The sequence below is a fragment of the Aspergillus pseudoviridinutans genome (genome assembly GCF_018340605.1).
Source record: "Aspergillus pseudoviridinutans IFM 55266 DNA, scaffold_7, whole genome shotgun sequence".
In the NCBI taxonomy this organism is placed as follows: domain Eukaryota; kingdom Fungi; phylum Ascomycota; class Eurotiomycetes; order Eurotiales; family Aspergillaceae; genus Aspergillus; species Aspergillus pseudoviridinutans.
In genome coordinates, this window is record NW_025091287.1 from 1,337,354 (window position 1) to 1,358,761 (window position 21,408).

Below are 21,408 nucleotides of genomic sequence, written 5' to 3' on the forward strand. Positions count from 1 at the left end.
CAGGTTAGAAAATAGGAGTGAAATGTTATTGTGTCCAATGTATATAAAGGGTGACGTGGTGTTCACAGGGACGAACCAAAAGGGTGTAAGGCAGGTAAGAAGAAAATGCATGTTCCTTCCGGAGTTTACCTTGGTCGACTTTGGAGTTCTCTTTCACAACCATAACTTAGCATATATTTCAATGCTACCACCAATTGATCTGATGGTCAATTGCAACCCGTTATCTGCGGCCCTGCTGTCCCTGTTGACGAGGATCATCCCATGCCGCAAAGATGTCGGACAGTGTGTCCACAACGCCCCAGTCAAACCCCGCGTCCCGATCTATCTTTCCCAAGGGCCCCAATTTTACTCTTTCTGACTTCTCAGGCCGCGATTACATCGTCAAAGAATTTATCGAGGCGCTTTCTGACAGTACTAGCTCAAATCGACGTTCTACGCTTGGACCTGGTCCCGGCAACCAGCTTTTTGATCCCAAACCACTGATTCGAGCATTCGAGCATGCTCAACGACGACTTGGTGAACTTTCTGGTGATCTTGAAATCAAAGAGAACGAGCTATCGGCTGCAGCTCGGAGAGCCGAGGCGCAGCATGCGCAAAATCTTGGCACATTGGGTAGAAAGTTGAAGCAGACCATCGACTCGTTTCAGCAATTGGATACGTCTCTAAATGGAGCAGGACTATCGGGAGCTGAACTCCCTGGGGCGACCGGGAATATGGCTGTTGAGACAGGAAGAAGGCTAGAGGAGTTAGACCGACAGAGACGCCGAGCGCTTGATGCTCATTTCCTGATTCAATGTTGGGATGGAGTAAGTAACAGAGGCGAGATAACACTCCTAGAGAACTTAAGGAAGTCGGGAACTGGTGAGGCCAAGGTCAGGTCGGCACATATTGCGCGACAGTTGCTCAGGATAAGTCAAAGACTCGATCCCCGCAGTTGGGATGAATTGAGAGCGAAGAATGACGACCTGTACCGGAATGACGACGTTTCTGTTGACGAGGGCACGAGAGGAAACATCAATGGAACTCATCGAAACACGAGAGAGATAATTGAAAAGTTCTCCGAGACTCTCGAGAAAGATCTTCTGAAACAGTTCGATGATTTCTACCGCAAGGCAAATTTCGAGGGCATGAGAGACTGCGCGACTGTGCTTCAGGACTTCAGCGGAGGCGCAAGTGTGACCGCCTTGTTTGTTAATCAACACCAATTCTTCATTGATCGAAGCCAGCTAGTGACAGAAGAAGTGGGCGGGGATTTGAACAGCTGGGAACAATTGGCGGATCCTGACGCCGAACCCTTGAAGGTCGAACCGAGCCTTCAATCGCTAGTTGATGAGGTTAAGGTGGTCGTGCAGGAAGAATCGGCCATCATCAAGCGAGCTTTCCCTTTCTATGAGCAGGTGCTGGGCAAATTCTTACAACGCGTCTTTCAGCAGTCCATCCAGCAGAGACTGGAGATGGTTCTGGAGAAAGCTAATGGCATCTCGTCTTTAGCCTTCCTCCGATCGCTACAAAGTTCTCGCAGCTACATTAGCGGCTTGGTCGATGATCTCAAGACTCATGGCTTGACTGAACATCCGGACCCTGTTTCGTCTCAGACAGCCTTGATTTTGGATCAGCAGCTGGAGGATTTGTTCGTGCCATACTTTGTTGGATCATCATACATCGAAAGGGAGAAAAAGTCACTCGAAGAGTTGTACACGTCATTGTTGTTCAGGTTTACTACTTTTCATGCTCGGAGGAAACGAGCAGCGACGACCTTTATGGCATCGATTTCCAAGTCTGGAACTGAGCTCCTTTCTTCTGCTCGGGACGCTTACGTCAATCGCCTTGAGTCCTCGGAATTCACGCCCACTCAAAAGAAGATGCTCCTTCAGTTGGCCGGGTTGAAAGATCAAAGCGACTCCATGAAGCCCGCTGAGATCAAGCTGATGGAGAAGGATGGTCTTCCTAATATAACCTATGCCAAGAGGATGTTGAAATGGCTGGCTGAAGCAGTTGGACGGGGCTTGGAACTGGGCGCCACCAGCGAGACACCAAAGGATGTGTCTGCTTTGTTGAATCTGCTGTTGTCTTCGATGGGCGAGGGCTATGTCGAGGTGTGTCTTGACGCTGTCTTGGAGTCCGCAACGTCTCAAGAGTCTGCAAGGGCAGAGCCTGATTTTGGCTATCTTACTGTGGTCAAAAGCATTATCAGCATCTCCAACTTGATGGTGATGTGTATACAAACGTTGCTAATTCCTCTTGCAACTCCCAGTATAACAATTCGTCGGGAAATGGAGAAGAAGACGAATACAGCGACTTTACGCATAGAAGATAAAATAAACGCGATTGAGCAGAAGGTCATTGACACGGCCTTGATGTGGGTTAGCAGGTTACTTTCGGGACAGAAGAAGAATGATTTCCGGCCCAAGGAAGGAGACAATGCAGCTTGGTTGGAAATGTTACATACACCAGTAAGTCATTGAGATGCTGAAATGTGAATCTTTCATCCGGGAATTGAATTGACTTTTTCCTAGACATGTGCGTCAATATGTGCTTTCTTAACCCGCCTGCATGACACTATAGCAACAACGCTATCCTCCAGTGGGTCCAATTTTCGTCATTTGCTCACAGAGATTGCGCTTGGGACCCGGAGTCATCTTCTCGAACATTTTAAGCGATATGCCGTCAACGGGGCCGGAGGCCTTATGGTCACTAAGGACATGACACAGTATGCAGATCTGCTCAAGTCTTGGGACATCGACGAACACATCAAAGGACCAGGTGGTTCCCTGGACGTTCTGCTAGAAGTTGGCAGTCTATTCGTCATTGGACCAGAAGCTTTGCTGGAGAGAATTCGTGGAGGGGCCAGCTCTACTGCAAGCAGACGGCCAGGGACTAATCGTACTGAGACTGAACGGGAACAGGAGCTAGTAGGAACTGGCCAGATTGAGCCAGGTCTTAGCGTACAGGAGATCAGAGCTTATGTGTCTCGAAGGGAGGATTCCAGCACTACAGCAATGCAACATGTTCTCAACCTCCTGTGATTCCATGGACTGTTCACATTCTAGCGGCAGGTAAAAAGCCTCCTTTTTATTGCTCTGAAAATCCATTGATCGAAATAACATCTTCCATAACTCATTGTTCATTCGAAGATTAGTTATTTTCCGCTTGCAATGTAAATATTTGGGCTATAATCCCTACCTAGGTCTATCTTCTTGCCTTAGGCGTACATAGTGGATGACCCAGAGAACAGGACAACTCTAGCAATCTGCGTTTCCCAGGATCGAAAAGGACGTAGCTGAACAAAACACGAATCGTATCATATCTTCCTAAGCTGCGGTTTTCTTTTCATCATATTTCGGTTTCAGTGAGGGTCTACAGAAGAGTGTTTTTTGAAGGTGGAATATCTAAATAACAAGTGCAGCGCAGATGAAAGATGACTTATTTCCTACTGGCATTGAATGATGGCTTGCCAGTGGCTTTGATCCATCATTAATTCAGACTATGATACCATGTTGTTATGGCTGAAATTTGTCGCATGGCTGTGTTTGCGGACGAGCTACCTTGAGCTTCAATAACCTCTGACTACGTTTTGTTGCCATTAAATTGATACCATCCAGACATCATAGGCAGCTGTATTCTCGACTTTTTATCCTTCATTGAACGAAGCAAACTCAATATTATCCTACGATTAATATCTATCCTTACAATTAAGATAGTATATTTTTTAGAGCGCGAAAAAGCAGACATCTGAGCTCAAGCGTGCAGATAAAAGTTCAACACGTGACCAGGCAGCTACTACGCAACTGGTGAGCTCCAAGGTATCAGCACGCAAGCGCGGCTCTGCAGGTGTTGGTCAAAAGAAGGCTAATGCTTGACCACTCTTATGCAATTCAACGTCTTGGATTGTTATAGCACAAATACTGCATGTCCAGTTTCACTACTGTTGCGTTTGCTCTCACTCCGATTTACATAGGCCGCCTCGCAACCTTCCTATCAGCTTCTTGCTTGTCATTCTCTCTGACAAGCTTCGTCAGTAGTCTTCGTGGATTGTCCTATGGTCCGCTACCATGATTACCCGATGGCTACTGATCACGAGCTTCCTGGCATTAGCCATCCTATCGCAGTCTAGTGCTGCGAAGAAGTCAGAACCGGAAATCACTCCGTCATCTTTCGACAATGAACCCTTCTCATTGTTCTATTTCGAGGACACCGAAACAATACTTATGAACACACGAGATGGCGATCTTTTCCGCTCGTTCGATGGAGGTAAGGGCTGGGAACGGGTGGATGACCCAAATGATAAAATGAAGAAGCGTGTGCTTTCCATCTGGCAGCACCCGTTTGACAATAATAGAGCCTATGCCTTGGGTGCGAATGGACGTCACTGGGTGACAAAGGATCAAGCTAAGACTTGGGAAGCTTTCGAGGTCGACGGATACCCAGCAACCCAACACGAACCTCTCATTTTCCATGGCTGGGATTCTGAAAAGGTCATCTTCCAAAGTGATGAATGTATGGGACGGTTTTGTATAGTGAAATCATACTATACTACCGATGATTTCAAAACCGTCTCGCCCCTACGGGTCAGTGCTGGTGGATGCGCGTGGGCTGTTGGACATCCACAATTCGCCGAAGGATTGAACCTTCAAGAGGAACTCCGTGATCGCGTTTTCTGCATAGTGCCTGGCCTGAAAGTGCCATCCGCACATGCGAATCGCCTTGTGTACTCGGACGACTTCTTCAGAAGCGATGCGGAAGGGACGGAGCTGAACATTCAACAGGGGCGACCTGTTTCGGGTATCCTCAGCATCGCTGCTGTCAAGAAGTTCTTCGTGACAGCAGCGAAATCTCAAGGGACAAATGAGCTGGCTCTTTACGTCACTCTAGATACCAAGGCCTGGCATCGGGCAGACTTTGGAGGTCATCGAGTGGAACAAGACGGTTATACACTGCTGGAAAGCACGAACTATAGCATGCAAGTGGACGTCCTGACTAGCCCCTCTAGCAATACCGGTATACTATTCACCTCGAACTCTAACGGTACCTATTTCACGCGTAATGTCGAACATACAAATCGTGACCGCTTCGGCCATGTGGATTTTGAGAAGATAGCAGATATCCAAGGTATTGTGCTGGTCAATACAGTGAAGAACTGGGACAAAGTTGAATCGGAAAATGAGAAGAAGGTTGTTAGCTCAATTAGTTTTGATGATGGACGGACTTTCCAGTCCCTCAAAGTTGGCGACAAGCAGTTGCACCTACATTCCGTGACCACTTTTGCTAACACGGGCCGTGTTTTCTCAAGTCCCGCTCCGGGCCTGGTGATGGGTGTTGGTAACACAGGCGACCACCTCAAAAAATACTCAGAAGGTAGCCTCTATGTCTCAGATGATGCTGGCGTGACTTGGCGCCATGCGCTTGACGGTCCATTCAAGTACGAGTTCGGTGATCAGGGTTCGGTGATAATGGCCATCAGTGACAAGGGAAGCACAGACGAAATTCAGTTCTCAATTGATCATGGGAAGGAGTGGCATTCTACCAAACTTCAACATAAGATTTACCCCAAATTGCTGACAACGACGCCCGATTCTACCAGCTTGACTTTCCTTCTTGTTGGCTCAGAGAAAAGTTCGGGAACAAAACATGTTGTTTACTCCATCGACTTCAGCGGTCTTCATGAGAGAAAGTGTGAGAAAGATGATTTCGAAAAGTGGGCAGCCAGGTTGAACGAAAACGGTGAACCCGACTGCTTGATGGGACACCAGCAATTTTTCAACCGGAGGAAGGCTAACGCTGACTGTTTTGTGGACGAGGAATTCAAAGATCCGCAGCCCATTTTCGAATCGTGCAAATGCTCATTTGAAGATTTCGAGTGCGACTTCAATTTTGTGCGCAGTGAAGATGGAAAAACCTGTGTCCCTGCAGCCCCACTAGTGCCCCCCTTAGGCAAGTGCCAGAAGCAGACCGATACGTTCATGGGACCGTCAGGCTGGAGGCTCATTCCAGGAAACACTTGCAATCGGGAGGGCGGCGAGAATCTCGATAAAGACATCGAGAGGCCTTGCAAGGATGTAGTTAGCGCACCTTCACACGACAAACTGATGGCACAGAAGCAGGTGTTTAATGACGCCAGACAATTTAGTGAGCAATATTATTACCTTGAACGTCAAGCAAGCAGCAGTGGGAATGATGAGACCGTCATAATGCTTACCAGCGAGGGTGAATTATGGGTTTCTCATGATCATGGCAAAAGTTGGGAACAACCTCTTAAAGGCGTGAAGATTGCCGCCATTGTCCCCCATCCTTACTACAGTGATGGGGCGTTTCTCCTTACTCGCGACAAACAGGCTTTCTGGACCGTCGATCGTGCCTATACCTTCAAATCCTTCGAAGCACCGATCCCACCTAATCAGGAGGGCTTGCCAGTCCTTTCTTTTCACCCCCAGTACAAGGACTGGTTGATTTGGACTGGAGCAGTTGACTGCGGTCACGGCGATTGCCACTCCGATGCTTACTTTAGCAAGAATCGGGGGGAGAACTGGGATCTTCTCCTCCGCTACGTTGGAAAGTGTGAATTCGAGAGCCGCGAGAACAGACCGGACAGTGAAAATCTTATATTTTGCCAGCAATATGAGAATGAGAACAAGAAAAACCACCTACAGCTGCTGTCTAGCAAAAACCTATTCTCTGACAGCCACGTTCATTTCAACGATGCGATCCGGTACGCTACAATGTCTGAATACATAATTGTAGCCTCGCGGGACCCAGACAATCCTGATTCATTAGTTGCCAGCATCAGCGTCGACGGCAGGACATTTGCGCGAGCCGAGTTTCCTCCAAATGTTGACGTACCCGTCAAAACGGCTTTCACTGTTCTGGATAGCTCAACTCATGCTGTTTTCCTCCATGTTACTGTGAGTGACGTCAAAGGAGCTGAGTATGGCTCTATTATCAAAAGCAACAGTAATGGAACGTCCTACGTCCTTAGCCTCAACGCGGCGAGCAGGAATGAATGGGGCTACGTTGACTTTGAGAAGATGCAAGGTCTAGAAGGAGTAGCGGTTGTGAACATCATCAGCAATGTGGAGGCCGTATCGAAGAAGGGACCAACTGCAAAGAAGTTAAAAACGATGATCACTCACAATGATGGCGGCCAGTGGATGTTGCTCCCTCCTCCAGCAAAAGACGCCGATGGTAAAAATTTTGGTTGTTCAGTCAAAGATGGGAAAGGCAGTGATCAATGCTCGCTTCATCTGCATGGCTACACCGAACGCCGAGATCCGCGCGACACGTTCTCTTCAGGGTCTGCCATCGGCCTCATGATGGGGATAGGCAATGTTGGTGCTCAACTGTCTGGCAAGGACGAAGCGGACACATTCATGACTCGGGATGGCGGAATAACATGGAAGTCCGTGAAAAAAGGGCGATATATGTGGGAGTATGGCGATTCCGGGTCAGTGATTGTGATTGTTCCCGAGTCGCAACCAACAAAGGTCCTTTATTATAGTCTTGACGAGGGCGACAATTGGGAACCCTATGAATTTTCGGAAGTCGAGATGCAAATTTATCGCCTGTCAACTGTTCCGTCCGACACTTCCAAGAATTTTCTTCTCTGGGGAAAAGAAGTGGAGTCCAATAGACTTGCCACGATTAACGTTGACTTCAGTGGTCTCCGGAAGAAGTCATGCAACTTGGTCGAAGATGGCCATGAAAGTGACGATTATTACCTTTGGGAACCCAAGCACCCCTTCCAGGAAGAGAATTGTCTATTCGGCCATGTAGAACAGTACCACCGCAAGAAGCTGTCCTCTCAGTGCTGGAACAATTGGCGCGAACCTCATGTCCACAGTATCGGAAGGAATTGCACCTGCACAAGAGCTGACTATGAATGGTGAGCTGCCAATACTTCTCTTGATTTTGTTATTGGCATATCTGACCAATATTACAGTAATTACAACTATGAGCCCCAGAATGATGGTAGTTGTGCACTAGTACCCGGCCTTCCCAAACCTGACGCATTAGCCGTGTGTAGGGAAGATCCTGATAGGGTCGAATACTGGGAGCCGACAGCGTACCGACGGATTCCACAAACTACTTGCGCGGGCGGGTTGATTTTAGATCATATCGTCTCAAAGCCATGTCCAAGCAAAGAAAAGGAGTATGAGAAGAAGCATGGTATAAGTGGAACTGGCTTATTCTTTGCGATAATGATACCCATTGTGGTGGCAGCTGGTGTTGGGTATTATGTGTACGCCAAGTGGGATGGCAAATTTGGCCAAATTCGCCTTGGAGAGAATGCTGGTACATATGAGGGCCTCCTCTCGCGAGAGTCACCTATAGTCACTGTGCCAGTCGCAGTTATTGCGGGTATTGTGGCTGTTGTCAGAGCACTTCCCCTTCTTGCCATGAGTTTGTGGCGCAGCGCCAGCGGCTATGTGCGCCTTGGGCGCAACAGGGCTTATTCAAGGCCATACGCATCGAGGGGCTCGTTTGCGGCCCGAAGAGGCGACTATACCAGTGTCGTCGACGATGAAGATGAGCTTTTGGGCGTGGATGACGCCGAGATTGATGAAGACGACGAGCTTTGATCAAGCTTGTATTTGCTACTGCCGAATGTGATGAGGCTGTGAGATCAATCTGATGTTTCCTTAAACATGTACCCTGTGCCGGTTTAAGCCCTTGTTACGATTTTCAAGAGTCTTTGAGAAGATATCGACATATTGGTAATTGAATAGAATGAAATGTTGTATCAGCTGAATACCGTATTTCTCAGTGCTATGATATAGGCTGCTGATCATTGTTGATTGATTTGCATGGTACAGTGAATGCCTCGCGCAATGAGACCCAGCCCAGTATTTGTATTTTGAAGGCTCAGTTACGTCAGACCATTGCCATGAATCCTATTCATGTGAGACAAAAATGCATCTAGATATCGAACTGACATGCATTGCTTGGCAAGTCCCACAGGCCTATCGAGGCAAGTCATCCGGTCCGAATGAGTCTGGTAGAAGCTAAAGTGACAAGGGTCAACCGGAGCAGTTCCCAACTACGCACAAACAAGCAGCAATGTGGAAGAAAGAGTCTGCAATGAAAGGACTGCTTACCTCTCCCATCGTCCTTACAGCATAGTTTCCCTGCCCGTCGTACATGAAAACAGGAAATGATGGGGGTGTAAACTCGCGCATGCTAGTAAATAGGAAAGTAAGAAGATTAGTGGGTTGCATTGAACTGCCTTCCATAACTAAGGCCAACCAAATATCAAAAGAATGCCTGTTCAGATCAAGGCCACTAATAGAACCAGGCCGAGGTGAACGCAAAATCGATAGATTTAGTTCTAGGTCTGGTTCGGTAGCACTTACAATTGCCTGCACATACCACATGGCGTTGCGCCAGGTATGATATCAGTAGCGACTGCAACAGCCTTGAAATCCTGGTGTCCGGCGGCCTGTATAACGCCAGGCCATTAGCGACTGCTCTTCTCACGAAGTTTCAAGGGCAACCGCATGCATTGACCCTAAGAAGCCATGTGGACAAGGAGACTCATATCAAGTACTTACGACCGCGGTACCGAAAGCTACCCTTTCTGCACAGGTCCCAACAGGATATGCGACATTCTCGACATTGGCACCAGCAATATACTCGCCAGTCTTAGTGAGAACACATGCCCCAACGCGGAATTTGGAATAGGGACCTGCACAATTTCAAAACTTGTCCCCATACATAGGTAGTAAAGAAAGGATTTCCCTCCATGTAGAAGGATGTTTGTTGTGGAACATACAATAAGCTTTGGCCTTTGCAGCGATGGCCTTGGACGAGAGTGTCTCTAGTTCTTGCGTTGTAAGACCTGACAGTGTTGTCATTGTTAAGGACAAACTTTAAAGTAGGCAAGCGCACTTATAGAAAAAAAGAGCGTTGATGGAAAGAGGCTATCTTGACTGTAGTCGCAAGTGAGGTGCAGGGTCCCTAGTGGCGGTTTCGCAGCGAGCTCTTCCCAATTTTCTACCCCGCCTTCTGGAAAAAGTGGACAGTCCTATAGGAAGGGGAAACAAGGTAGACCGTTAGATTGACCAAATCTAGCTTAAGCGTATTCATGCAGAATCTCAAAAGCATCTAACCAGTCTACACAAATGGTATTCCTTTCTATGCTTTGATCATTATATATGGTTTCCCGGCCCGAGTTCAACGCCGTGGGTATTTGTGCACAATTCAGAATGAAAGAACAAGAATCCTTTTTGTAAAGATGCCAATACCAGACTGGCCCAGAATATTGACTGTCGTAAGCAGAAGAAGAGAAAAGAAGATCTATACATCAAGTGAGGTATCATAAACGCGAGCAAGCTAGAAGAAGGGGGGCGGGAGGAGGAAGGGGAAAATAAAAGTCAATGGCAAGACACAGGCAAGTAATAAACAATTATGCTCATGAGAAATAATTCCGCAGCCCTTCGTATATAGTGAAGATGAACGCTGAGCTAGGGGCAGACCGAGCACATGTAATACCACAGCCTCGATACAATGCCCTCAGCCCCTGCTGCTTCCATAAAGCTCTGCCAACACTCCAGAATGTTTGTCTCCTACCACGATTTCCTGCACTATTGATGTCCTCTGTCTGCATCCGTGATTTTACTGTATCAGCCGGATAGAACAGGAAATTGTAGCTTATACCCGCTGCGGCCCCCGCGATCATTTGTTGATAGATTGGAAGTGACCCAGAGTCGCGAGGCGATGCTGTTGAATGGTATTTTCGAAAGAAAGCCGATACTCCTTCATAACCTCCAAACCAGGCAGCTCCTCCTCCGGTCTCACGAATCAACGTTCCCATCTGGCCCCTCCAAAAACCAAGAATACCGTCCTGACGAAATATAGCGGCGACGAGAGTCAATGGCCCGGGAACCTTGCTGCTAGAAGGTTCAAGTGGTACCTGCATTTTGCATTTGACGAGTTCAATCGGGGTAAGTGCAAGTGAGGTGATAGACCCKGAAGCAGCACCACTGAACAATAGAGCTGAGAAAGGCATAGAATCCGCCGTAGGGTAGCAGGTGGCCCTGAGAATATCCTGAATGATGCGGTAGCTAAAAAAGAGGCAGCTATTCTCTACGGCAGCACCTGCCATTGGGGCACTAATGCCTCGGTAGAGCCCTCGTAGACCATCCGCCTGAATTGATTGGCGGAAACAGTCCAAAGGGCCCTGGTACCGAAGTGGAATATGAGCTGGTTGTGATTGAAGCCGCACTTTGACAGTGTCGAAAGGATATTCAATGACCTTGCCAGCCATTCCAGCTGCCTAGATGATTGATTTGAGGGTGAGCGATATTCGTTTAGATGTGAAGAGCCAAGCGCTTACAGATCCAAAGATTATGTCTTTGAACGCCTCGAAACCCTGGTTAGGCGGCAGGACAGGCAGTTCCATTGATTTCTCATTATCGATTGCAAGCACATGTTCTGCGGCCGCCATTAAGGTTGAGGGAACGAGCTGTGGAGCTCTGAAGTGCAGGTGACGGAAAATAATAAGCCGCGAAAGAGAGATGGAAAAAGCGAAGGGATGCGGTGTAAGACCTATTGGTGAAGCATTGTACAGGTCGAATTTTCTAGAGGAGAAGCAACGGGAGGGGCGGTTATATGGACTGGATTGATTTCGAATTATCTTCTGTGCCCGATCAACACTCGGTGAAGCCGCTAAGTGCGCATCGCTTATGTGTGGGAATAGGCCTCAAAGGCCAATGCACATGATTGATTTAGAGACTGAGGTGGAGACTTGTTTCTGTGGCGCTCAATTGCGACCGTAAATCTCGTGAAGGGGAGGTGGAATGAGGGAGATTCGTTTGAGGCATTTCTTCTTCAGGCGCCAATGGAGGGGGATCGGACCACCACTTCAGCCGAGATCCGGTTATCTGATCCGTCTAAGATAACTTTTTCCTCGAAAAATTGCGAGCCGCTAATAAAAATTAGTTACTGAAAGATCGTAGTTTTATAAGGTAGTGCCACCATTACAACAATTTCATACTCTGCTCCGTACTGCCGTAGCCCCTTTTCCTTCTCAGACCAGGGCCAGTTCTTCTGCTCATTCTTGTTACAAACCCGTCCCTTGATAGTTTCTTTCATAATTCTGCTGACAATGTCGTCGGCAATCCCAACCTCATCTGTCAACCCCGTCAAGGGTTTGAGAAAGAACGGTATGACCTTATTCCCCTCTTCTCTTACATTACCGTACTGTTCCTTGAAGGGTTTTCAGCTGTTCTACTATTGCATCGAGCTGCTCCAGCTGATAGACTATCCGTTTCTACAGGCAAAAACTGGCACGATTCAAAGAAACCATTTCGTCCCACATCAGGCCTGACAAGCTATGAGAAAAGGTTGGAAGCACGCAAGCGTCAGGAGGCAGTTAAGGAACACGAACGTGAGCTGAGGGAAGAAAAAGAGGCTGCACGGAAGGTAGGGAGAAGACGCAAAACTCTTCATGGACTTTCTCCGTCGCTGACGATACTGGTCAGGCCCAAATACAGAAGATCAAGGATCGGAGAGCTGCCAAGGAAGAAAAAGAACGCTACGAGAAAATGGCAGAGAAAATGCATCGCAAACGAGTTGAGCGGCTGAAGCGAAGGGAGAAGCGTAATAAGCTACTCCACTCGTGACCGCATTGCCTCAGTGCCTGCCATAAATTATCTACCTCCTACCCGCATCCCGATTCACCACCGTACCCTTCACAATTTGCGGCAGATACCAGGTTCTTTTCTTTTTCCTCAGTTCTTCAGTTTTTCAGATATTGATTACTCGAGAAATCGGCGGCGATGCAGGAGTTGGGTTGGCTTTTATTTGTTTCAGTCTCTTCCCACCTGATTTGTATGACATGAAATGTTTCGAGGAGGAATATCGGTGGATTTAGGTCATGAATCACAACAACATTCTCAGATTCCGCAATTTCATCTTTTTATAGCCTCTCAAGACACTTGCTCGATCAGAGCTGAAGATATTGATCAGGCGAGATCTCGCATGCTGCAGCTATGCCATTGAGGAGGTGTGGTTATAAAGCCTCAGAGGGTCTTAGAGCACAAATCTAAATATTCTGCTTCTCGGACTCTGGAGGATGTCCGACTACGTTTCGAAGAAGAGAAATAGATCCGACGAAGGGTGCGTGTCGATTTGTACAGATGGATCGTCCTCTCGGAACTAAGGTACGGCTGCAGTGCCTGTCACGGCTTATCCGAACAAAATGGATATCCGGTACTCTCAGACAGGCGCGGGTTCAAGACCCACATGATGACAACATCTGCTTCGCTCGCAGCGGACATAAGTCAGTTGTCAGTACAGTAAGTCGTTCAAAGTATAATGAACTTGGCCCGATTTTTATTGTCTGCTGATTTCAATGCAATTCGAGGAAATCGCGCGCACGATCGTCAAGCAGTCGATATCGACCCATCAGCCAGCTGAAACAGCGATAAAGACAAATACAGCTAGTCTGCACTTTCCCGCCAAAAATGAATCGCTCCGTCACTCCTGCTGATGCCAGAGGCTCGTTGCCAATATTGACGGGAGCGCAACGGCTAGGCGAGGGTGATGATAAACTGCTCAAGCCGATGACGCGCGAGACCACTCGATCGCGTTGGGGATCAGACTCTACCACGGGGTTGGTGTCTGGAAATGGAAAAGGCACTTTACTTGATGGGAAACATAACAACCAGAGGATTGATTCCCTGACGGCACATGAGGTACGCTCGTTGGAGGATCTAGAACTGGTTAAGTCTAGAAGACAACAAGGAGAGGAGTAAGGTCGTTCCTAACGTTTATTGACGAACTATCTGACTTAAGCAAACCGCTTAGGTACTTACGATCCGCCCTGTCTACGATCGGCACTCTCGCAACAGATATTACACGCAGGTTGGATTATACATACTACAGTCTGCTTGAGAAGATCGCTGCTCTCACTTCAACATTTGCATCTTTTCAGGACCTCTCCGATTCCGCATCAACAATATTCAATGACTTTGAGCGGGAGACATCTGTGTTGGATGGGGATATTCGGAGACAGATTGGAGACCTGAAGGATTTTCAGCCCCAGATGCGAAAAATAGAAAGGCTAGAACAGCGTATGCGATCAGGGAAAACGAAAGCCGACGCACTTGGGAAGAGACTTGAAGCACTCCGCAACCAAATCGATCTTTGGGAGAAAAGGGAGGTGGAATGGCAGACACGAGTTGGTCGGCGGCTTCGAATCTTCTGGGTTGTGGTTGCTCTCACCGTACTGGTTCTCTTCGTCGTTCTCATCAGCCAGAAATCCTCGGCAACTTGTGTTCCTGGATTTGAAAGTCCTGTACCCGCTGAAATGGGGGACAGACGCCCTTCTGCACTATCCATCCAACTACCGAAGCTAGCTTCTGGCGAAGCATGGTCTCGATATCACTCTGGCAGCAAGTCTCATCCGGGATGTTATCGGAAGTCCCACTCGACCCCTACACCGACGCCTCCAACATTCAATGCAATGACAGCTCGTGCTAGCTCGGATCCCCTAAGAAAACTTGATGAACTTTGATGGATGATCACGCCAGCCAGCGACAGATGTTCTTGCTCGGAGTGATCATGCGTCACACTCTCATATTGTCGTTTTGAATTTCATATTGTCAGGATACTCAACATGTGGGGAGAAAAGGTCCCAAAATTGAACGTTCGGCTTCACAAAGTCATCGTTTCAGCCACTTGTCTTCTTCTTCTTATCCTCGACAAGCTCGATGTTGGATTCAGGAATTTCCTTCCCATATACTTCCAGAAGCCACTCCTGAACATCCTCACTAACATCACCTTGCACTGTGATTTCCTCGACCCCTGCGGGTGACTTCGTCACTGAGGAACCAGTAGCGAATTTCTTCCCCAGTTCCTTTGCGACTTTCTTGTTTTCCAGACCATGTACTTCTAACCCCGTGATGACGGTGACATGCTTGCGTTTGTTGCGCTCAACACGCTTGATCTGAACCTTGGCCGCTGCCTTCCGCTCTGCGTCGCGTGCTTCAGCAGCAGCAGCTTTCGCTTCCTTCTTGGCGGCGTCTTTGGCTGCACGCTCCCGAACGGATACTGACAGCTCGGACAGATTGGAGCTGAGGGCTTCTACAGCAGGAATCTCAGTTAGCCTCTCACGACTGCTTGATAGGCGAAAAAGATGGACAAGCATACCTTCTGAGTATAATCGCTGATATAAATCTGCATGATTATCCTTCAACCATTCTTCGCACTTCTTTGCGGTACCGCCGAATTCACAGTACTGGAACACTTTCGAGTTAATATGCTGCAATTATCTTTATTATTGCTGCCTGCGCCCTGCTTCGATACGGCGTACAAAGGAAATTCAGGTGGACGTGCTGATAGGAAGGCTAAATGCCCGTACCTCTGGAGGCAGTGTGCAGACTAGATATTGCGAGTTTCAGTTTTGCGGTTATAGGAAACAGACCGAGCAGGGATATTCGAATCGGACTGAGGGCCATGGGACTTACCACCACAATAGACAACTTGTTTGGCCTGAATCTCGGCAGGAGAATTTTGCGCTACCTCAGCCATCTTGATATGAGTTTCCGAAATCTAAGCTCAGGTGATAGGTGTACAGAACAACTGCATGATGAATATTGATACAACGGAGCGCGGGGCTTTCGAGCCTAACCGCTAATAGCTAGACACTTATCTGAGCTACGGTCATGTGACATCAGTATAATAATCTGCTCTAAAACAAGTACTATCTAGCCAGTGAAGTGACGCGCATCAGAGTATTCGACTAATTCAGCATATGATACCTGAGTCTATCACAGGTCCAGCCTTGTTGTTCTGCTACTTACAGGATTTCAGTCTATCCTCCCTGTGCAGTTCTGCAATTTCATCAAGTGGGGGTCTGTAGTGTCCATTGCCACAGTAATCTAGTAATGTACCCCCGCGCGCTTGTACACTCGTAGGCCAGGCCAACGCTTGCGTTACTTTTCGGATATGAAGGTACGCCATGGATAGATATGGCAGCATAACAACCAATGGACGACCCCACGCACGCAACAGTTGTGGGCGGAAGTTGTTCTGGATGTTATGCAGGAGCACAGGCGCTCGCTCATGGTAAGTAGGCATTGAGTCGTTTCGTCGAATCATTATACGGAGTTCTGCTGACAGCACTCCTGGTAAATCGTAAAGATAAATATTCCTGCCGTAGTAATTTAGGACGAATAAGCAGATTACCTTGGTTTATGGTCTGATTTACCCATTGAAGACTTTTATCACAAGGCAGCTAGGACAGGAGCAGGTCAGATAAGAATAAAGAGTTGCCGCTTGGTGGTACCATGATTCCTGAACAATTCTTTTCATCAGGCCCGAATTGAGTCTAGTGAAATAGAACCAGGATGATTACGGCGAGGCGCAAGTTGTGAAACGTCCTCCTAAGGATCTAGAATAGTCATGACGTCTCCGCCAACGCAACGGTGAGGTGGTAATTGACGAATCGCTTCGTGGTATCCATGCGCGCTAGTTCTTTACCACGGTGCTAAGGTAGCGCTCAGAAGACAATCAAAAGCTGTAGAACTGATAGGCAGAATCCCCAATAATAATACAAACCCAAAATTGCCATTGCAGTGCTGATAAGAGATCTGGATGATTCTCGTTCAAAGGCCTGATCTCCATTTTAGACATCTTAGATATACGAGAAAACAGAATTGGACTGCTGTCACCGAGCTTCCTTTTCAACTAGCCCAATTCTTCTCATAAACAATCAGTTGCTGACCTGGCAATAACCAAACCAATTGGTAAGCTCTGTAGATGTAACGGGGCCAACCGCCTTCTCTTTAAACTTTGGCGATCAAGAACTGACAGGGTGAAAGAATCTAGCTTCGCATAGCTTGGAGCTGCAATCCGCCGTATCATATGCTTCCGTCTATTGCATGCTATCATCATTGCATAGAGGCGTATCTATGGCATGCTGCATCGTGGCCGAAGGTGTGCACGGATCCTTCTACCCGGTTGTGGCACAACAAAGCCCCGATCACCAAGCTAGTGGCGCTGCGCTACGGACAGTTGGACAAGATATGACATGACAGCCCATTTGAGACCGGAAGCGATGTGGCAAGCTGCTTGCTAATAGCATAACTCATGATTCAGCAGACTTTCTCTGGAAAGGCGCTGGAAACACCATCTGATGGCTCCGATAGAATCCGATAGACTTGACAGGGAACCAGATGAAGTGACATTTACATATTGCAGAGGGACGACAATTCAGTCTACTGAAGTGTACAAAGACACATAGACCTCCCGCTGGTCTCCAACCATGCTCTCCAATGTAGATCGACCATTGGATAGCTGGGATTTCCGGTCTAATTTATGCAGCAGACATGGTTCAAATTGCGTTATCTGTCTCTCAGTCTCCGAAAGTATTTCAACTTTAGTGCCCAGAGTCCGCTTGCCTGTACCATACATCCATGGTCATCCATCCCTAGGTGAATCAGCGGCCATCTATGCGGAGGCAAAGTCAACAATGTCCAAGTATAGTAGTACCTATGAACTATATTTGTATGAGTGTCCGAATCTTCTTGGCATCCCTCGGGAAACGTCCCGTCATACTCCGATAGCAGCATTTCCGGCGAATCATCGTATTTACTCCGGGCACTATGAAGTACAGACGCTACTCAAGCCGTAGCTTTGGTAGCCGATCGCAGATGTAAGTGCGTCTCCCCTCTCTTGCCGATCGACACCATTTCCGGCTTAACTCTTAACATTTGGAGCTACGATAACTGCACAAGCGAGTTAGGAGACTAGAAACCGTTGTGTAGCGGATCAATATCATCGTGACTGCTGTGACAAAGTCCTCTGTTGTTATTCATATTTTTATCTAAACCTAGCATTACTTCAAGGCCTGAGCCGACTAGATCGAACCATCTGATTTTATCTATGACAATAGATTCGGCTTCCACTTCAGGCAGGAGTCAAGAGTAGAAAGATCATAGATAATAATGCCCTTCTCCAGAACCGTTTTGCGCATTGTTTTACTTTGTCTCCCCATGGGGGTCCGTGGTACACGGAGCATTTTGTTAACCAACAGCGAGCCACTACTGACGAGATATCTGCCTGGGTACCTTTAGATTTACTTCTTAAGTTCATTTTAGCGCTAAATATTAATCTGTTATCTACCTTAGTACTTGCCCAGCGGCCGCCTCCATGTCTATCATGGATCTCGACCCACCAGCGCTCGACACCTACCTAGGGTCTGGAGCACTTAAGAACTGGTGGACAACCCCACTTGGACGCAGATGAAAGTTCTGGCAGCCACCCAGATTACCTAAGGAAGACAAGGGTTGCCCAATGATATATCATGGAGCCTGCTGGCCATTCCCCACTTGACTAAGGTACCTCGTAAGGTAGGTGTGCTTTGATAAACGCTCAGCCTGCCTAGATTTCAGTGTCGGAGTGCTCTGGACATTATTATTATCGTGCAAACTAGATACTCTGCCAGAGGTACCCACACCGTACCTAAGTATCAAAGACTCATGTCGTAATTGCCTCTCTTAACCCATGGGGTACTCCCATCCAAACATACACATCCATCTACGTATCGGGTACCTTTGTCCTCTAGGAGGTATTGTGTGATAAATTTGTCTATCAACCTCCTTCTAGTACCCCTCCCCTCGTATCTACACTCGGGACTCAAGTTGAAATAAAACTCTTAATTACTGTCTGAGACTCCGAAACCGAACTCAAAACAAATAGAAAAGAGGGGACTAAGGACCATGCAAACCGCAAACAGACATTAGCATCTCCACTTCCTCCGCCATGACCTCTTCCTTGTTTTGCCTTTTTCGAAGAAACCCGCCACTTCCTATCGATACCTACCTTACTCTTGTACTCCGTACTAACTAAACTCATCCATCCGTCTTTGACCCCTGCCCAGTGTCCACTGATGGATTCCAGGCTCTCGTTTGAAGAAGGAGAGGCATGAAGGAAAGAAGGATGAGAACCAAAGGACTTTGACGTTGTTAACATCAAAACTCTCAAAGTATCTCCCCGTCTTAGTTGTCCCTCGAATTTTCAGAATCTCTCATGATCGATTATCCTCTCCGACCTATAAGTTCCTTCTTCGCATATGCTTCATATCTGAATTGCTCCCTCGGATCGTCCTCAATCGAATATAATTCTTTTTTTTGTGCCTTCTATCTTTTTTCCTTTTCCCTACCAGGCTTCTTTCTTGTTCAATTGTATCGAAGCTTTAATAAGTCTCGTCATCCCACTTCCACAATTTGCCTTCATTCCGACGTCCTTTGATGACTGTTATATCTCCACTCTCAGTACGATGATTGCTGTGCTACCTGCCTTGCGGGAAAAACGCTCTCAGTCTCCTCTGAATCTCCAGCGACGCGCCATGGCCCAAACTTATTACCTGGACTCACCTGATATTGCCATGTTCAAAAATGCTCCACACCATTACTCTCCGCGAGACTGTCCCAGTCCAATCACTTCTTCTGCCCCGTCCTCGATTCCTCCTTCACCTCGCTTCGCGCCGACAACTGAGGAGCAGCTACCTCCTACTCCAGCAACCCTCAGCAGTTTGTCTCTCTCTGTGAGCAACGATAGCGACGACGAGATCATCCTACCTTCATATGATTCGAGCCACTTCAACGACTTGGGCGAGCCTGTATCAGCTGTTGCCTCGGACCAGACCTCGGAGTCATTTCTCACGGACCCCCCTTGTTTGCATGTACATACACCGGCCGCTGATGATACTTCGGTTGAAGAGGAGCCGACCAGGCATGTCGATTACCTCTCCCATGAGTGGAAAGAGGAAGATATTTGGGCTTCTTGGAAATATGTCATTTGCCGCAGAGACATTTACAGCAATGGCGCGAGATTAGAGAATGCCTCGTGGCGGACTTGGGCAAAGCTGAAGAATAACTTGGGAACGGTGTCGCCCGAGACCCTTAATTGGTCAGTACACCATGACCTCGCATTCCAAAACCACGGCAGACCCGATATAAAAGTTGTCTCTATGTATTCTAACCAATTTAACAGGTTGAAAGATTGCGATGTAACATGGCTGTATGGTCCGTTGAAGTCCTGCACCAAGTTTACAAAAGCGTCGCCGAGTATCTCCCCGCCGCCAAGCTGCCTCGAAACCCCCTCGATGTATGCGGACAGGAAGCCGATCTTGAAGAAAAGGACGGCGTCGGAGACTATCTTGCAACGATCGCTGTCTCAGCACACCCTCCTGCAACACGCAGGCGCTATCTTAAAGGCGCAAGAGGCTGCGTCTTATCGGACTCGGCCTTCTGTCTCAAGGCCCGAACTTGAACCGCACCTGAATACGTCGTCAACCAACCTTCCATATGTTCCGCTCAGTTATGCCTCTACCAAAGAGTCGTCTGGGGTTGCCTCTCCTAGCGGGAGGCGCCGTATTCACTTCAATAACGAGGTAGTGCAATGTATAGCTATCGACGCCAAGGGTGCCGACGACTACGACGATGATGACGACGAGGAGGAGGAGTGGCCAGTAGCTTCAGAAGACGATGTTTTGTCGGACGACGGTATCGTCATGATGAGACAGTCCGCGCCACAAGAGGCTGGGAGCCATAAAGTAACGCCGCGTGGCAGCTTCAGCGGCGACAACAAAATAATCGCTCCGCTCCCTCCAACCACCCTCAAGTGTCGAGGGGACACGCCAGAACCGCCATCAGGCTCGGTGATAGGGCGATGGACAGGATACTTTTCGAAATCGACCGTCGCATCGACACCTTCCGTACCATCTGATCCGGCGTTCAGCTTCTTTTTGGACAGCGAGGATGACCATCTGGATTTCTGCTGGCAGCCGAGCCAGAGCCAAGGCATCACAGACGGGAATCGGCCTTGGTTTGTGAACCCTGAAGATGAAGAAGAGGATCACCKACATCAGCGTTCGAACTCCAGTTTGAGTAAATTTCTGGATGAAGGAGACACCTCAAATGTCAGCATATTTGATAGAGTTGTTGATACTGTCAACACAGCCAGAGACATTGCTCATGTGATATGGAACGTTGGATGGCGAAGATGACATTCTAGCGTGGGCATACTGGAGCATGTCCTGAGCCCATTCAGCTGGATGGACGTCGCCAGATGCTGTCCCGAATTACTTATACCCAGCATATGTTAATAGAGCTTTGCATTCTTTGTGGCGTTCGGAGGCATTTTTTCCCATATTCTGGTTGGTTTCATCATTTATTATATACCTGGATGTTTGGCTTTGAATATCAAAAGATTGCGGTTGGAGGGTGTTTCTGGTGGCTCTTTGTATCTAGGTTAACCCACGATGAATACGAACATGATAACGGTAGTAATATGTCTTTGTGATCTCCCTTCGTCTTGAAGATGGATCAGTTTACATCTCTAATACCATTTTATCGAATGAGAGTCCCAAGACACTTTGAGTCATATTAACAGAGAAACGTGCCACCC

General features: G+C 47.8%; 8 protein-coding genes across 8 annotated transcripts; 5 read left to right on the forward strand and 3 right to left on the reverse strand.

Annotated features, from left to right (window-relative positions):
• Positions 1-272: 272 nt before the first annotated feature.
• On the forward strand, positions 273-3,026 carry Asppvi_009774 (exocyst subunit SEC10; the record flags this gene model as incomplete). The annotated part of the gene is made up of 2 exons (XM_043305622.1): positions 273-2,453; positions 2,517-3,026. 2 exons carry the CDS (start codon positions 273-275, stop codon positions 3,024-3,026), a joined length of 2,691 nt encoding a protein of 896 aa, XP_043161557.1.
• A 1,026-nt stretch (positions 3,027-4,052) lies between these two features.
• Positions 4,053-8,573, forward strand: Asppvi_009775 (vacuolar protein sorting/targeting protein 10; the record flags this gene model as incomplete). Its single annotated transcript, XM_043305623.1, has 2 exons — positions 4,053-7,876; positions 7,934-8,573. 2 exons carry the CDS (start codon positions 4,053-4,055, stop codon positions 8,571-8,573), a joined length of 4,464 nt encoding a protein of 1,487 aa, XP_043161558.1.
• A 438-nt stretch (positions 8,574-9,011) lies between these two features.
• Positions 9,012-9,845, reverse strand: Asppvi_009776 (cytidine deaminase; the record flags this gene model as incomplete). Its single annotated transcript, XM_043305624.1, has 4 exons — positions 9,012-9,171; positions 9,345-9,430; positions 9,543-9,676; positions 9,764-9,845. 4 exons carry the CDS (start codon positions 9,843-9,845, stop codon positions 9,012-9,014), a joined length of 462 nt encoding a protein of 153 aa, XP_043161559.1.
• Positions 9,846-10,402: 557 nt separating this feature from the next.
• amcA (putative mitochondrial ornithine carrier protein AmcA/Ort1) lies at positions 10,403-11,437 on the reverse strand (the record flags this gene model as incomplete). The annotated part of the gene is made up of 2 exons (XM_043305625.1): positions 10,403-11,266; positions 11,327-11,437. 2 exons carry the CDS (start codon positions 11,435-11,437, stop codon positions 10,403-10,405), a joined length of 975 nt encoding a protein of 324 aa, XP_043161560.1.
• A 660-nt stretch (positions 11,438-12,097) lies between these two features.
• Positions 12,098-12,614, forward strand: Asppvi_009778 (CGR1 family protein; the record flags this gene model as incomplete). Its single annotated transcript, XM_043305626.1, has 3 exons — positions 12,098-12,155; positions 12,269-12,414; positions 12,474-12,614. 3 exons carry the CDS (start codon positions 12,098-12,100, stop codon positions 12,612-12,614), a joined length of 345 nt encoding a protein of 114 aa, XP_043161561.1.
• Positions 12,615-13,457: 843 nt separating this feature from the next.
• Positions 13,458-14,509, forward strand: Asppvi_009779 (uncharacterized protein; the record flags this gene model as incomplete). The annotated part of the gene is made up of 2 exons (XM_043305627.1): positions 13,458-13,744; positions 13,801-14,509. 2 exons carry the CDS (start codon positions 13,458-13,460, stop codon positions 14,507-14,509), a joined length of 996 nt encoding a protein of 331 aa, XP_043161562.1.
• Positions 14,510-14,665: 156 nt separating this feature from the next.
• On the reverse strand, positions 14,666-15,525 carry tma22 (putative RNA binding protein Tma22; the record flags this gene model as incomplete). The annotated part of the gene is made up of 4 exons (XM_043305628.1): positions 14,666-15,078; positions 15,145-15,232; positions 15,356-15,375; positions 15,462-15,525. The coding sequence occupies 4 exons, from the start codon at positions 15,523-15,525 to the stop codon at positions 14,666-14,668; spliced, it is 585 nt and encodes a 194-aa protein (XP_043161563.1).
• Positions 15,526-19,276: 3,751 nt separating this feature from the next.
• Asppvi_009781 (protein phosphatase regulator REG1) lies at positions 19,277-21,007 on the forward strand (the record flags this gene model as incomplete). The annotated part of the gene is made up of 2 exons (XM_043305629.1): positions 19,277-19,908; positions 19,993-21,007. The coding sequence occupies 2 exons, from the start codon at positions 19,277-19,279 to the stop codon at positions 21,005-21,007; spliced, it is 1,647 nt and encodes a 548-aa protein (XP_043161564.1).
• Positions 21,008-21,408: the final 401 nt, after the last annotated feature.